Source organism: Glossina fuscipes, unplaced genomic scaffold (assembly GCF_014805625.2).
Source record: "Glossina fuscipes isolate IAEA_lab_2018 unplaced genomic scaffold, Yale_Gfus_2 42, whole genome shotgun sequence".
In the NCBI taxonomy this organism is placed as follows: Eukaryota; Metazoa; Arthropoda; class Insecta; order Diptera; family Glossinidae; genus Glossina; species Glossina fuscipes.
In genome coordinates this window covers 201,360-215,908 of record NW_023998426.1, presented here as the reverse complement: position 1 = coordinate 215,908, position 14,549 = coordinate 201,360, and the positions used below count along the sequence as shown (strand labels likewise).

The window sequence follows — 14,549 nt, the reverse complement described above, 5'->3', positions numbered from 1 at the left end:
GAACAATTTTCATTGTTTTTGTTAAATTTCATTTTTATTTACTCCACTCTTTGCAAAAACGGACGGTTGGACTAACGGACAGACGGACTACCGAATAAACACAAATGCTTAAGTGAATTGAGAATTTAACGCTAATCAAGAATATACTTACTTTTTGGGGCTTTTGAAACTCCTCGTTGCGTGTTGCAAACGTCTTGACAACATGAATATGCCACCAGATCAAATAATTTACCATCTATTTGTATATGTATCTGTTTTGTTTTCTAATATATTACCAATCACTCAGCTAATGTCGTCTATTCGTGTAATACGGACGGGGCGGTCGGAAAGAAGTGGAAAGTGAAGGAAAGCGAATAAGATAGGGAAGTAGGCGTGAGCATTTCCCATAGCTACGACTAAAGTAAACTCTACCGCGCCAAGATTTGACCCCGCGAACACATACTTACCTACACCCCTACTCATGTAACGCTAACACCTTGAGGAAATGGGATATCCATGATTCGTTGCAGGGCGCTCTAACCTTCTTAAGTAACTCTTTTATATTCTCTAAGCATTGATATTATTTGAATTTAGATGCGAGGTTAAAAGTAATTTTAACTTAAAATAAAAATTAACTATAAATAAATAGAAATTAGCTTAGGTCAGTCATTTATATAATATAATCAAAACTCTTATGATTTTAGTTTCACTTATAAATTCTTTTTATTCAAATAATTTTATTATTAACATATTATTATTATTACAATATCTTATGTATATGAACTGTTAACGACATCCATGAGAGACATATAGGAAGAAAGAAAACAAAAAAAATTGTCATTTATTGTATCGTGTATATGTGTTGCGTGTATGTGCGATTGTGTGTTTGCGGTTGTGTGTTAGTGCATGTGTGTGTGCGTGTGTGTGCTCAACAACGGGAAACATCAGGCATTGCTCGCCCACGACATTTATTTACCCAACCAGGCCAAGCCTGAAAGCCATGACGATTAAAAATCTGCATAGCACAACGAGAATCATCCGAAATTTCATCGCTAAGGAAGTCTACAAAAGAGCAAAAAAAAAAGAAGACAAACAATAATGCATTAATTGCACGCATGCTATATCAAGTCGAATCTCTAACACCCATTTAGTATATTAGCTTAAGTAGTTATGTTCATTGTTGTATGTGTGCTTTTCGAAAAGGGGTTTTGGAATTTTTTTTTTCCAATTTTTTCAAATGTTAACATAAACGGCTTTAAGAAATGCGAAAGCTTCTTCTTATTCATTTTCTTCTTCTTATTAAGAGGCGCCTGCGCTCGGCATTTATTATTTTGAAAATGCAACTCTTCTCATATATCTAGGAAAGGGATAAATAACTCAACAGAGGGAAGAAGAGTTTCATGTATCATGTTCATCGATCGATTTTTTAAAAAAACCTTGGGCCTTTTATTCTCTCGGTTACAAAACGGATAACATAAAGTTATTGCATGCGCTGATGTCGAGGTGAATAAAGTAAACACAGCAACAACAACTGGTAAAAGTAAAGAGAGCGGTTTTTGTCATACACTCAAAGTTAATGTTTTTTTTTTTTCTTTCTAGCGTCTAGATTATAATTGTACGTGGGTTGTTAGGCGTGCTTGTATTACTGATTGTATCATACAGAGTTAACCCCTTTTGAATCGAAAGTATCAACCGTTAATTGAGGATTTTTTCTTTTTTACGGTAACGAATTTAAAGCGATTAAGTTAAAATTCAATTTACACCGTATTACTCTTTAACTTTTATGCGAATAAGTGAGCCTTTGTGAAAAGTGGGTAGTAAAACACTGATGCGTCCAATCGATCCACACGATTGGGCACAAATGGTAAAAGACCACTTCTACTAGATCTTTCGACCATACATTTTGTTTGTCTAAGTGTTTGGCTTCTACTACTACCTACTTAGACGTGTCTCAGGGAAACAAAATCTTAATTAATGTCTACGAATATTTTTCTTATATCACCCGTAATGCAATCTAAAAATTGAAACAGGGACACATTCATCCCTTCATACAAAATTTATAGACATTTCGGAGCTCTTTTCATTACTTGAAACGTATAAGTTCTCGGTCTGGAGCCAATCCCGCACTGAACTTTTAACGATAGTCGAGGTAATATATGCATTTACCAAATGTCTTTGGAATTTCTTCGATGGTTTTTAAGTGATAGGACCGAGGTGATGGATTTTGTCTCATGTTTTACGGATCTAGAGCGGCGCTCACTCCGTCGCCTAAACAAACAAGCGTTCTTCGAATGGGCAGACCCACTGTAAGAGCCATTCTTTGAATTGATGTGTGATGCTTCGATTACACCATAAGCGAACAAACTACGCCGTTCAAAGCGGGCCTTTTTGGCCATTCGAACATGCAGACGACCATTCGAATAGCTAGACCATTAGACGAATAAGTGAACGGTCCTTGCAGCAGACGGACGTTAATTCGAAAGTATGGACGACCCTTCGGGTACACGAATGAACATTCAAATAGAGGCACGATCACTCGATGGTCATTCATTCGACCAACCCGTCCTATGGCGGACGATCATCAGTGGAGGGCCCTACGGGCAGGTCGACTGTCCTTCGAGGAAATAAACGACCCTTCGACTGGGGAAAGAGAATTAGTTTTAAATTGTCCTTTAAGCAAACAAATTTGACGAGAAAGCTTACATTAGTTAAGAACAAATGGAAATTGTGAAGTCTTTTCCAATTTATTTCTGGTTACTATTGACGAGCGATTCTTTGAATAGAACATCAACAAACAAGCCAGACCATTCGAATAGAAAGACGAAACTCTAAGCCAATGTTTGGTTTTTCGCACAGGCGGACAATTATTCAAAAAGGCGAACAGTCTTTCGGACAAGCGAGTTATCCTATTAGCAGATATTACCCACCGCAAGCAAGAGTTGCCTTTTAAGAAGAACGGCAGTCTATCAAACGGAGATAACTTATTCTTTAAAGAGGTGGGCGGGGATTTCGACAATTATTCAAAAAGGCGAACAGTCTTTCGGGCAAGCGAGTTATCCTTTTAGCAGATATTACCCACCGCAAGCAAGAGTTGGCTTTTAAGAAGAACGGCAGTCTAACAAACGGAGATAACTTATTCTTTAAAGAGATGGGCGGGGATTTCGAACATTTGGATGAGTCTTTGATTAATCCGTTCGGTTCTTCGAAGATCCTTCGAAGAGGCGGCCAATCTTTTGATTAGGTGGACGGGCTTCCGAACAGACGGATGGTTCCTTAAACTGACACACATGGCTAAGAACTTTAAGGGAGCTAAGATTAAACGCACGTAATGGTTTTTGAAGCGTATTTCTGGTTGCTACCAAAGTGAGCGTAAACTTGAAACGGCCATATTCCTAGACGGTCAACAAACTGGAACAACTTAAAGTTATTCAACTTTATTTCACTAGAGCTATTGAAGTCAATAGCGATCGGTGAAGTATGGTTTATATTCGGCTCGGACTGAATTTCGTTAGATCACAATTTCACATTTACTCTCGGTTATCCATCCCTAAGTGTCCTTTCAAATAATTGATAAACATATGAAGGTAATCGAGAACCTTTAGGCGATTCTCCCTGAATTTTCGTCGAGAATTTCAAGACAAAATGCTTAAAGCCAGGTGAAGAAGAAACTAAAAAAGGTTCAAGCTTGACTGAAAACGCAGATTGATTTTCTCAACTTTGGAAACTAACCGGATAATGGAAGAAGAGGAAATTTTGTAACTAACTTTGTCGTTCTATCGTAAGTTACGTAAAGACTTTAAAGAGCAGATAGATGTTCACGTATGGGTTAATCTACTTCACTATTTAACTTAATCAAAACTGTAGAGGTACAGAAGGGATACAATATGCACTAAACGGGAAGTTCAATGCATATTTCATGCTCCAAATATTTTTGCCGAATTTTTAACGATTGCAAGAAGAAATAGAAATTTTTGGAATTTTTTTTTTTTTACTTTTTTACTCCTCTTATTTATGATTATAATCAATTTTAACTTCACACTACTTACTTACCTTCACATTTTATATTGCAAATGCCACCTTTACGTCCTTTGCGGCACCAATTTTTACTGTTTATCTAAAGACGAAAAACAAAAGAAAAACAACAAAATGAAATTTCATAAAAACTCGAAAAATCAAAAGAAATTCATCTTTTACCTGAAATAGACCGTAACTAACTGATTGATTGGGTAATTGTGTTACTTTTGAAGTACTACGACCGCTCTCATTCTCCACTAAGCAAACCCCTTAAATAACAACAATAATGATAATAAAAAGAATAATAAAAAAAGGACTCCTTCAAGAAATTTTTATACCCTACATCACATGTGAAAGAAGGGCGTAGTAAGTTTTCGCGAATATATACAACACCCAGAAGGACTTGAGGTAGACCCGTCTTTAACTACACTAATCGAATCAGAAGCACTTTCTGCATCGATCTGAGTTTGTCTGTCCGTCTGTCCGCTTCGTTTTCGTGCGTCCAAGGTAGTGAATTTTTGAGATATTTCGAAGAGAGGTGACGCACGGATAGTTTATGAACCAAGGACGAGCCCTATTCGAAATAACTCGAATCAGACACGTCGCATATGAAGCATTGTTTTAAAAAGTCATTATATGAATAAATGTAATAGACGAAGTGATGTAGGTCCGCTATAGTGGTCTCACTTGTTCTACATATTTTTTAATTATTAAATTTATAAATTAATTACAATTTGATAGATAGCTTCGAGGAAAATCATGGCGCAACAATTCTTTGGCCAACTGACATCTTGTAAACATTTTAGCTTGATTTTTGGCCAAGAAATTGAAAATTAACAGCAGCAGTAGCACAAGATATCTCGTTACGCAGAAATTTTTAAAATTCATTTTCTATCGTTTATTTTTTTTATTTATTTTTTTTTTTTTTTAATTAATATTTAACTTTAAAACAATGAAAGAAATGGTTAGCTATGCAGATAGATGCGAGATTTCAAATGTTCGCACATTTAAATTCAACTTATATCGGTTGAGCAAAGCACAAAAAAGGATTCACTTTTCTCTTATCAAATGAAAGAATTTGCAAATTCACATACACACGCGCATCGCTAATATGCAACACGTTCTAATTTTAACTACTCACTGTTTGATTCTTGCAAAGTTTGAGATCTTTTAAAGCCTCGGGGCTTGGTCTGGTGTCTTGCAACAATCTCGCATTCACTTTTATTTGATTACGTTATAAATTTATTTGTCACATAATATTTACGCGCTCGCATACAATAGTTAATGATTTCTATTACTCTTTTCTTTTTTTTTTTTTCTTGCTTTTTGCAACAAACGAAAGTGCGAAATTTAATTTAAACATATGTGACTACATGCTATTATGGGCTATTTAACAGTCTCTGTTTGTCTTTTCCAAGGCAAAGAACGAATTTCTTTTAAGCTCCTACGATCAAGATAAAGTGCCTTTAGCAATATTACGAGCACTGATAATTAGAACAAAAAAGCAGACTATGAAGAAAACCGAAGGGCAGAAGGGCATTTTAAAAGCTCATGTTTACATAATCGAAGCTTACCTTATCTGATTGAAAACTTTTCTAATTAATTGAATGCTATTCTGATTCGTTCCTTTGGCAGAACAAGAAGCGAAGCTTTCAAGTCTCAATATCCACAAAAATTGTCATGGTACACGGCTATATTATGTTTGTGCGTATGTATTCAACACCGAGAAAAAGTTGAGAGAAACCTAACTTTTATTATGTCGATCGTTTCAAAGCATTTTCTGATTTAATTTAAGCGTGTTTGTCCATACGTCCCCTTCATTCTCCTATCTTTGGCATGCTAACGCGCTTTGTTAAGCTTGTCTGTCAGCCTGTTCGGTTCAACTTATGGATTCCAGTTTTTGAAATGGTTTGGTGAAATTTGATACGTTTATGTGGGCGGACGGTATCGAGAATGTTTCGAATCGCTTCATTTATTCGACGAGATCTCATATAATGCCTTACTTTGAAAAGTTATTACATGAATAATGAATGGTAGCTTAATGTGAGGTATTTAATAGCGTACTATGATCAACTATATATATATATATATATATATATATTTTTTATTTGAACTTTATAGAAATTTAAGAAAAGTACTCCTTAAGCGATATCTTGGATATCGTACGAATTTATGGCAATATCAGTTTAGTGACTGTCAAAACATTGATAAATATCGAATTAATACCAAAGCTTACATTATTATATACTACATGTTTTCAGTTCGAGTTTCAAGTGTTTTTACCTTTCCGAAAGCAAAAAATCCGAGAACCTTAAGAAATTGAGCGAAAATTTCACGATGCATGTATACGAACGTTATAGGCTTCCTTATGATGCATTCGCGATTACTGCAAACGGAATGAGAAATCCAATATGTTGCATATTTGTACGTCTACGGATGAAAAACTAAAGCCACTATCGCGTAACGCGATATGAACAAAAAAAAAAAAAAAATCTGTAAAAACCAAAACAGATAGTTTGCTTCTTCTTTCATTTCATCTTTTAAAATTCTCATCTCCCATCATATATGCGAGGCGTAAATGTCGATTAAGTGTTAATCGCTACAATTAGTAAAATTGGTAAAGTTAATCAGCATTTTATTCGATTAAACGGCGACCTTACTTGACTATTTATACAAATATATTTCTATTCAATGGACGATAAAAATAATGACAAAAGATTCTTCGTATAACCAACGGTGTGAAAAAGAGACATATGGATAAATAGAATATGAGGAGAAATTGACAAAAAAAAAAAATGACAAAGCTAAACTTGCGTCGAACAGCAGCTCGCAGGAAAGTGGATATGTTTTAAGGCACTTCCCACCAGATAAAGGGCTGAAGAGTTATCGGGGCTGACAACATTCAGACTCTGTGGCGCTGAGTGCATGTTTTCACTCTCTGTGTGCTATCTAGAGCGATGTGTTTAAGGCTAGACGATAATGCACCCACGTAAACTACATAGAGCTATGGAGCTATGGAGCTACATAGCGCCTAGAGCTGGGCTGTAGTTGGCCAGACGAAAGAGTTTTCACTATCTATCCTGGGAGCTATTTTGCGTACGCTGAACTTATAGGTCGGCCTAACTGATCCTCGTTTTGATTTAGTTACATGGTTTTTCTCAGATACAGTTCACTTTGGGCATCCTATCTAACATTTTCAAATAAATCTTTAAACTCAGATATATAATAGAAATAAATGATGGTCTGACGATCTAAAATTCTATGCATAAAAGATCAGATTAACATTAACAGAATGTGGACCAAGTTAATAAACCTTTGCTAAAGCTTATGGGTTTCACAAAAGCAAATGCTACGTGACACATGGAATGTACATTTGAATTGAGAGTTCATAAGCATACATATGTAGATTTATTTGTCTACAAAAATAAATAAGTCAACGTGTCTTCTATTCATATGGAAAGCTCGTCTAAGTGCAGCACAATCATTGCAAAGAAGGAAAAAAATGAAAGAAAAAAAAAAAATTGTTTTCACTTTCTTTATTTAATTTAAATTTGGCAAATTGTTGCACATCCACTGAACAGATAATAGTTGGTTTAATTTAATGGAATAAAATGTGTCAACATGTCAACGAAATTAGGTCAAGTTATTTATTATTGTATGGTTAGTTAGAATATATGCATGTATGCATATATATATATATATATGTATATATATGTGTTCATGTACAAGTAAAATAAACGCATAAATATTTTTTATTCATTGTATAGAAAAAAAGAAAGGAAGTAGACATTGATCAAAATTTCCACTGTTGTTTAAAATAAAAAAATCATTTTAATTTATTTATTTTGTGTTTATTTTGTTTTTTTTTTGTTTATTTTAGTTTTCATTCTCAACAACATGTTGCTGCAACATTTTGTGAATTTTTGGTTATTTTTAATGCTATTAAATTTAACCAAAGTTAGAATGATTGTCGTGGACAAGCTAATCAATGTCAATGCAAATATAACGAATACAACAATTACAACAACCTCGACTACGACTATAGTAACTCGCTTAACGCCAGCTATTAAAGATGAAAAAAATATAACCTCTTCTGCGACCCTTAAACAAACGGCGAAATTCTTTAATAAAAGTTCGTCGAAGAAACGTAAAACTGTAGACGTCTCTTCTATACCGATCGGCGACTCTAGTACGGAGTGGCGTTGTCCTAACATAACGGGAATGCGTAGTTTGGAATGTGGTTGCGACTTGCCTCACACTCTTCGCTGTAACGGTGACTTGCATGGCTTAGGGGTAAGCATGATAAATCGCGAGAAAGAGAAAGAAAGAGAGAGAGAGAAAGAAAGAGAGAAAGAGAAAGAGGGAGAGTGAGAGAGAATTCCAAATATAACTTCTTTTCTTAATTTTCTTCTCCCTCAGGTTTTGGCCGATAACTTGCGCAATTCACCTTTCTCCGTAGCCCTATTAGATATTGCTTTGCGTAACGTTACATTCCTCAGTGATGCTCGTATCTTTGAGGGCGTATCGTTGCGTTGTTTAATCATTTCGTCGGGCGAAATAAAACGTGTACACAAGTCGGCTTTTATGGATATAAAAGGCCCCCTATTGGCTTTGGGTTTGCCCGGTAACGCTTTACCCAGCGTACCATGGAGTTCGATATCGTTGCTAGTGGAATTGGAACGTTTAGACTTATCGAATAATAGAATAAAAGCTTTGAGCAGCTCAGACTTAACCTCTTTGATCAACTTAGAGTATCTGGATCTGAGCAATAATCAAATCTCAAGCATATCGCAGAGGACGTTCGCCAATTTGCGTAAATTAGAATTCTTAAAATTGGGCGGTAATCGTTTGGGAGACTATGCGAGTAGTTTGAAAGCTTTAACACAATGCTACAGTTTAAGGTGAGAGAGAGAGAGAGAGAGAGAGAGAAAGAGAAATGATGAGATCAAGAAACTCTATTGGAAAATTTAAAAAAAAAATTCTTAATTTCAGAGATTTGGATTTAAGTGCCAATAATTTAAATGGCCCACTAACAGCCTCCACGCTTCCTATACTGAAGCAATTATCCAGCTTGAATCTGAATCGTAATCTCATTAAGAGCATACAAAATAAGGCTTTAATGAATTATTCGCGTCTTACTACGTTGTCGTTACGTCATAATCAAATCGATGTTTTACAAGATCATGCCTTTTACGGTTTAGGTACGTTGGAAAGCTTGGACTTAAGTTACAATGGCATCGTGGCAATATCGAGCGCATCTCTACAGCATTTGACGCGTTTGAAAATTTTGGATTTAACGCATAATTTCTTGAGGGCCTTAACTGCCGATCTAATTACTCCTTTACCCTCTTTAACCGATTTGCGTTTATCTGGCAATGATATCTCTATAGTAGCCAAGCATGCAATGGATGGTGCAAGAGAATTAAAAAGTCTTTCAATGCAAGAGAATCCTTTATCTTGCGATTGTACAATGCGTGAATTTGCCGAATGGTTGCAAATAGCTAAACAATTGACACAAGATCTTATTACAATAACCTGCGTAACTCCGCCTAAATTGGAAGGCGCTCCACTGATCCAAGTACCCATGGAAATGCTTAACTGTGATATGGATAATGCGGAAAAAGATAATGCAAATATAATCGAGCAACTGGAGGCGATCACAAAACAAAATCACTCGACGCATATTCGAGATCTGTCAGAAGAGGTAAGTAAATGTTATCAAAAATGGTTTCTTTGTAGGATTTTCATTATTTCTTAAGTTCTCTGGTTATAATTGGCTTTTTCAGATTGTATTACATGAAATTCATTACTCAGCCGATTATGGTCTAATCTTAACTTGGATTATAAATCTAAGTAAAGCTGATTACATGTGCGATGCAATATTCGTTTATAAGGAGGAGAATATTAACGAGATTTTAATTGACAACTCACCGGTAATAAAAGACGTAATGTCCTCTTAATTCAAATTATTCACACACACACACACACATATATTCACATTTACAGATACATTGCGAAAGTAAAATCATTAATGGACAAAATACAGTTAGTGTCATTGTGCCGGATAGCTCCACTTTGGATGTAGGCGAGAGGTGGGTAGTAAGCAAAATATATAAAAAAATTTTGTAAAAATTTTTCTCTTTTCTTTTTTGTTTTTTTGTTTTCAGCTACCGGTTTTGCTTGGTTATGATCCAAGATCGCAATCCTCAAGCTGAACTAACCGTGGGCTGTTCAAATATCACGCAATTGCAATTAAGTTCTGGCGATTCTTTGGCAAAAGTTCGTCAATTTAGACGTCATCCATATGCTGATCTCTCGAAATACGATCGTAGTTCTGTAGATGATTCACAAACCGAAGATTATGCGATTAATAGTCGCAAATTTAATTCCCTAACCGTGCAACAAGACGACGTGCAACATGCAAAGCATTCTTTTAACATTTTCAATTCTCTAAATCGAAGTTTCCTACCTGGCTTGGGTTTGGGTATATTAGTTACGTCAATTGCGGTCCTAATATGGGGAGCTGCCCGTTTACGGCAAACCGCGAACAGTAGTCGTTCAAGTACACCGACAGCTACGACCTGTTATGCAGCCTCGGAACAAATTGCTCGTTTGGCTGATGCGGAAAATGGAGCGCGTTACTTGAAACTACAAGCTACTACAAGCCTTTGAAGGGAGGGGGAAGGGAGACAGATATTACATTGACCATATTTGTGAATCAGTTAAAAACAATCGTTTTGCGCTGATTCTTGTGATAGTACTCTATGTACCAATATTTAGTTTTAATAAATTTTTTTGTTTTTTTTTTTTTTTTTTTTCTTTCGATAACACAAACTTCAAAGGAATATTAATCACTTACTTACTTTAATGTTTAAGCCAAAAGTTAGATTTTTATAATTTAAGCAATTTAAGTCCACTATATATATCTCTCTTACATAAACACACACACACACTCGCATGCACAGACACAAACACGATAACATGAAGGCATTAGTTTCTCGATTTATTGATCATACTGATCGTGTGCCATACTATAAGAACACAGAACAATGTAAGCGCATACATGTATGTATATAAAAACATTCATTAAGGCATCTAATTAATAAAAATATATACGCACGCATACACACTCAAATACACACAAAACAGAGACTCACTATGAATGATACCATAAAAGACTAATTATATAACAATTGTTTTTTATCTATTTAGATTAAAAAGGTTCACTATATACTAAAAAGCAATTACAACTAAATTATTAACACAAAGATTTTAATAAAATTTTGTAAATTTATTCTCTTTTTGTTCATCATCATCGTTCATCTTTGGAAGACGAATTATTCCCGAAAGACCATATTTTGAAGTAACGCCCAGAAGGACGTCAAATACGTTCACTTTTTCTTACATCGATGGATTTAGAATCACTTTCTGAATTGACCAAGGCTTGTCTGTCCCTCTGTCTTGTTCTTCCGTGTTCAACCTACAGGATGAAATTTTTGAAATATTTTGGGGATGTTTGATATGTGTGTGTTGGCCTAAGGGGCGAACGGTATCGAAAATGTTTCGGATCGGTACACTTTTGAGATCATTCCGCATGTGAAACTTTGTTTTCGAAGGTCGTTATATAAATAAATGTAGATTGGTGTATGGTATTTAATAATGGGCCGTTTTCACCTATAGTGTTTCCACTTGTTTTAAATATTGAAATAATTTTAGCAAAAGAAGAACTCAAAGTTACAATCAAGTTGGAATAAATTTTCAAGGTCATTTTCTTTAAGGGAATATATCAAAAGTGACAAATAATTCATTAACTGAAAGCGTGCTAGTCCGCCGATTAGAAAACTTTTTACACTAAGTGCATGGCTTTATCTACCAAATAGTATAATTTCTTAGACATTAGTTATCGGTTCTACTTTCAAATTCAATTCTTTGCCATCAACTAAGAGTCGCAATCGCTCAAATTTCCAAAACGTGTATTACCAGGGAGTCAAAGATCTGCCGCATAACTTAAAAGCCTAAGATACGGGCCCTCAAATCCTCGTAGTCGAGCTCAAATTCTAATTTACGGCTGTGCAGGCACATAAAGTAAACGATCGGTCGGTGAAAGCGTAACACGTGCTAATCCATGTAATGTAAGCCGTCTAAACTGCGATCATACTGCCTCTCCCCCTACACTTGGCATGTTTATGCGCGTACAAAAGACATCGCCTAAGCGACGTGTTATTTCATGTCACGCTCGCATAGCTTGACATCGAAGTTTGACGACTAACTGACTTCGACTAACTCTCTTTGCTTTTTGCAAGGATTAAAATTGCATATATTAGATCTATCCGAAAGTATTTAGAATAGAACGAAATCTTGATTCTCGAATATGATCTGAAACGGGTCGTTGATGTGACTCAACCCTGTTCTCAATCTCCGATATAGTCAAAAAAAGATATGCTCCAATGCTCGCCTAGAGAGGGGCTGATTAGAAAACTCGAAATCACCTATTTGACCTTGAAATTTTTTGAACAATCTTCTGCATGTTCTTTCATAAACTGTACCTTCACCAAACACTGTCAATGAATTTCTACATGCTTCTGTAGCATTGCTTCGTTGTTGTAATTTGTACATAGTGCACGTGGCGTGAATGGATTTTATCAGCAGCCATGGGCATACGATCGCATCTTACTTAATACTGATATGAATCATCTTCATTTCAGTCCATTTGCTAGGTCACTATGTATATAGTCAGGAAGAGTTAAAGATGCGTCAAATGAATATGCGCTTACCCGTTGAAATTTGTTGTAAATGCAACGGACAGAACTTTCCGGTGACCTAATAAATGTTTTCAAGAAGTTTTGAGAAAAAAATTTCATAGTTAGTAATTATCGTTTTAATTGCTTCTAACGCACTCTCCTGAGTACACGAGTATATTTATGACATCAAATGTAATTAATTAAACTTAAAGTGAGTTAAAAGATAAAAGCAGATAAAAGTATAAACTTAAGTATGTATCGGAAATCAAGGATATTCTAACTTGAGCTTTAATAATTTTATTTCACCCTACACCACTTGTAGTACAAATGTATATTATCACCACCTTTTGTTATGTCGATCAATTCTGAATCATTTTCTGAATCGATCTAAGTCTCTCTGTCCGTCTGTCCGCTTGTTGTCTGTCCATTTACTTTTATCTTCATCCTGCTGATAGCAATTTTTGAGATATTTTCATGAAATTTAATACACTGGCGCTATTGGTTCACTTTTTCAACTCACTCCCCATATAACGCCCTCTTAACAGAAGTCATTATATGGAAAAAAATTGCAATTTTCAAAGTTTTTCGTCAAAATTGACTGAGTATTTTGGGCATTCTAAATTTCTATGATAAATTCGGTTCGGTTGAAACCATGTTTTGGATACCTTCTCTTACAACAGCTTTCCTAAATTTTGTACGATAAACAGATCTAACTTTCAATAATTCATGGGGAAAATTGGTTTACAATAGTAAATTGGCAAAGAAATCAACTGTGCCGAGTTTGGATCAGGTAAGTCTATTTTTTGAATATCACCCCATATAAGGATTCTTAAGGAGTGTACGTCCTTATATGCCAAAAAGGCCTATTTGTTAAAGTTTTATGATCAAATTTTTTTTGGAAATGGTTTAAATTTCAACCACGTGAGTCTATTTCTCCATATAAAATTTTTCTCGAAGAGTAAGCCCTTCGGGCAAAAGTTGAATTTTTAATATTTCATCATGGCAGCAATTTGATATAAACATTAACGCCAAGGAATTTGGATCACACAAACCTATTTTTTAGACTCGAACAATATTTGTCATATTTGTGGTGTTATTATCAAATTAGACGAAGCGTTGTGTGGTATTCAATGTTCGACCTTGCCCGATTGTAATGTTCTTACTTGTTTGAATTGTGAATAAGTTTCGTCTGTACGTAGGACTAAGGACAACGAGCGAGACAAGAGAGCGGTGCTGCATATTTCTCTCTTATCCTAATAAATGAAATCAAAATGTTGTTATAAAACTTTGAGTCACAAATGTTGTTTACGCTCTACGTTCATTCATTTTTATAATCGAATATTTATTCATCGCCTACCCTCCACCATACATGTATGTGTCCCTGTGTATGACCATTTTTTTTTGTTGTGGTCATTTCGTGCTGACAGCGCCAAGTATTTGTGCTATGGTAGCCAACTAGATGCCTGTCAAAGCATGTATTAATTTTTTTTTTCCTCCCTTCGCTTTCATTATGAGTTTAGAAGTGCTTACACACTTACGCAAAAACACTTATTTAACCCACTACCCAGTTACTCATACTCAAAGGCAGTCTGTCTACTAATTGTGAACGCGCGACACATATCCTAATGTAAAGGTTTAACTAGCTGACTAGTTTTATGACCAGTTAGATGTCAGTGCTTGGTTTGTAGTCATTTTATATTTGCAAATTAATGCATACGAACTATCGCGCACTTTAATGTCCACTAACGCATTTTCTTGTTCCTTCGTTTAGCTCAAAAGGACATTTATTGATTTTCGTTTGAAAAAAAAAAAAAA

General features: G+C 35.3%; 2 protein-coding genes across 4 annotated transcripts in view; one reads left to right on the top strand and one right to left on the bottom strand.

Annotated features, from left to right (window-relative positions):
• Positions 1 to 10,942, top strand: part of LOC119636943 (slit homolog 3 protein) — a 50,505-nt gene extending 39,563 nt beyond the window's left edge. For 2 of the 3 annotated variants that reach the window (XM_038032692.1, XM_038032693.1), the window contains exons 2-7: positions 7,874 to 8,286; positions 8,413 to 8,894; positions 8,986 to 9,697; positions 9,780 to 9,938; positions 10,000 to 10,085; positions 10,161 to 10,942. In XM_038032692.1, coding sequence (XP_037888620.1) covers positions 7,891 to 8,286; positions 8,413 to 8,894; positions 8,986 to 9,697; positions 9,780 to 9,938; positions 10,000 to 10,085; positions 10,161 to 10,665 — 2,340 coding nt within the window. In that variant the 5' untranslated portion in view covers positions 7,874 to 7,890 and the 3' untranslated portion in view covers positions 10,666 to 10,942. The remainder of the gene's footprint in view (positions 1 to 7,873; positions 8,287 to 8,412; positions 8,895 to 8,985; positions 9,698 to 9,779; positions 9,939 to 9,999; positions 10,086 to 10,160) is intronic. The other variant, XM_038032695.1, reaches the window with a different exon arrangement.
• Positions 710 to 5,128, bottom strand: LOC119636948 (lysozyme). The gene is made up of 4 exons (XM_038032704.1): positions 4,725 to 5,128; positions 4,174 to 4,262; positions 4,030 to 4,093; positions 710 to 1,041 (listed from the first exon to the last, which is right to left on the bottom strand). The coding sequence occupies exons 1-4, from the start codon at positions 4,879 to 4,881 to the stop codon at positions 908 to 910; spliced, it is 444 nt and encodes a 147-aa protein (XP_037888632.1). The 5' UTR covers positions 4,882 to 5,128; the 3' UTR covers positions 710 to 907.
• Positions 10,943 to 14,549: the final 3,607 nt, after the last annotated feature.

Excerpts from the sequence above, each read along its gene's own strand:
- LOC119636948 (XM_038032704.1), bottom strand. The coding sequence starts at position 4,881 with ATGAATTTTAAAAATTTCTGCGTAACGAGATATCTTGTGCTACTGCTG. Across the intron at positions 4,094-4,173 it reads TTAGTTACGGTCTATTTCAG|ATAAACAGTAAAAATTGGTG; the intron begins GTAAAAGATGAA and ends TTTCGTCTTTAG. Across the intron at positions 1,042-4,029 it reads TTGCAATATAAAATGTGAAG|ACTTCCTTAGCGATGAAATT; the intron begins GTAAGTAAGTAG and ends GCTCTTTTGTAG.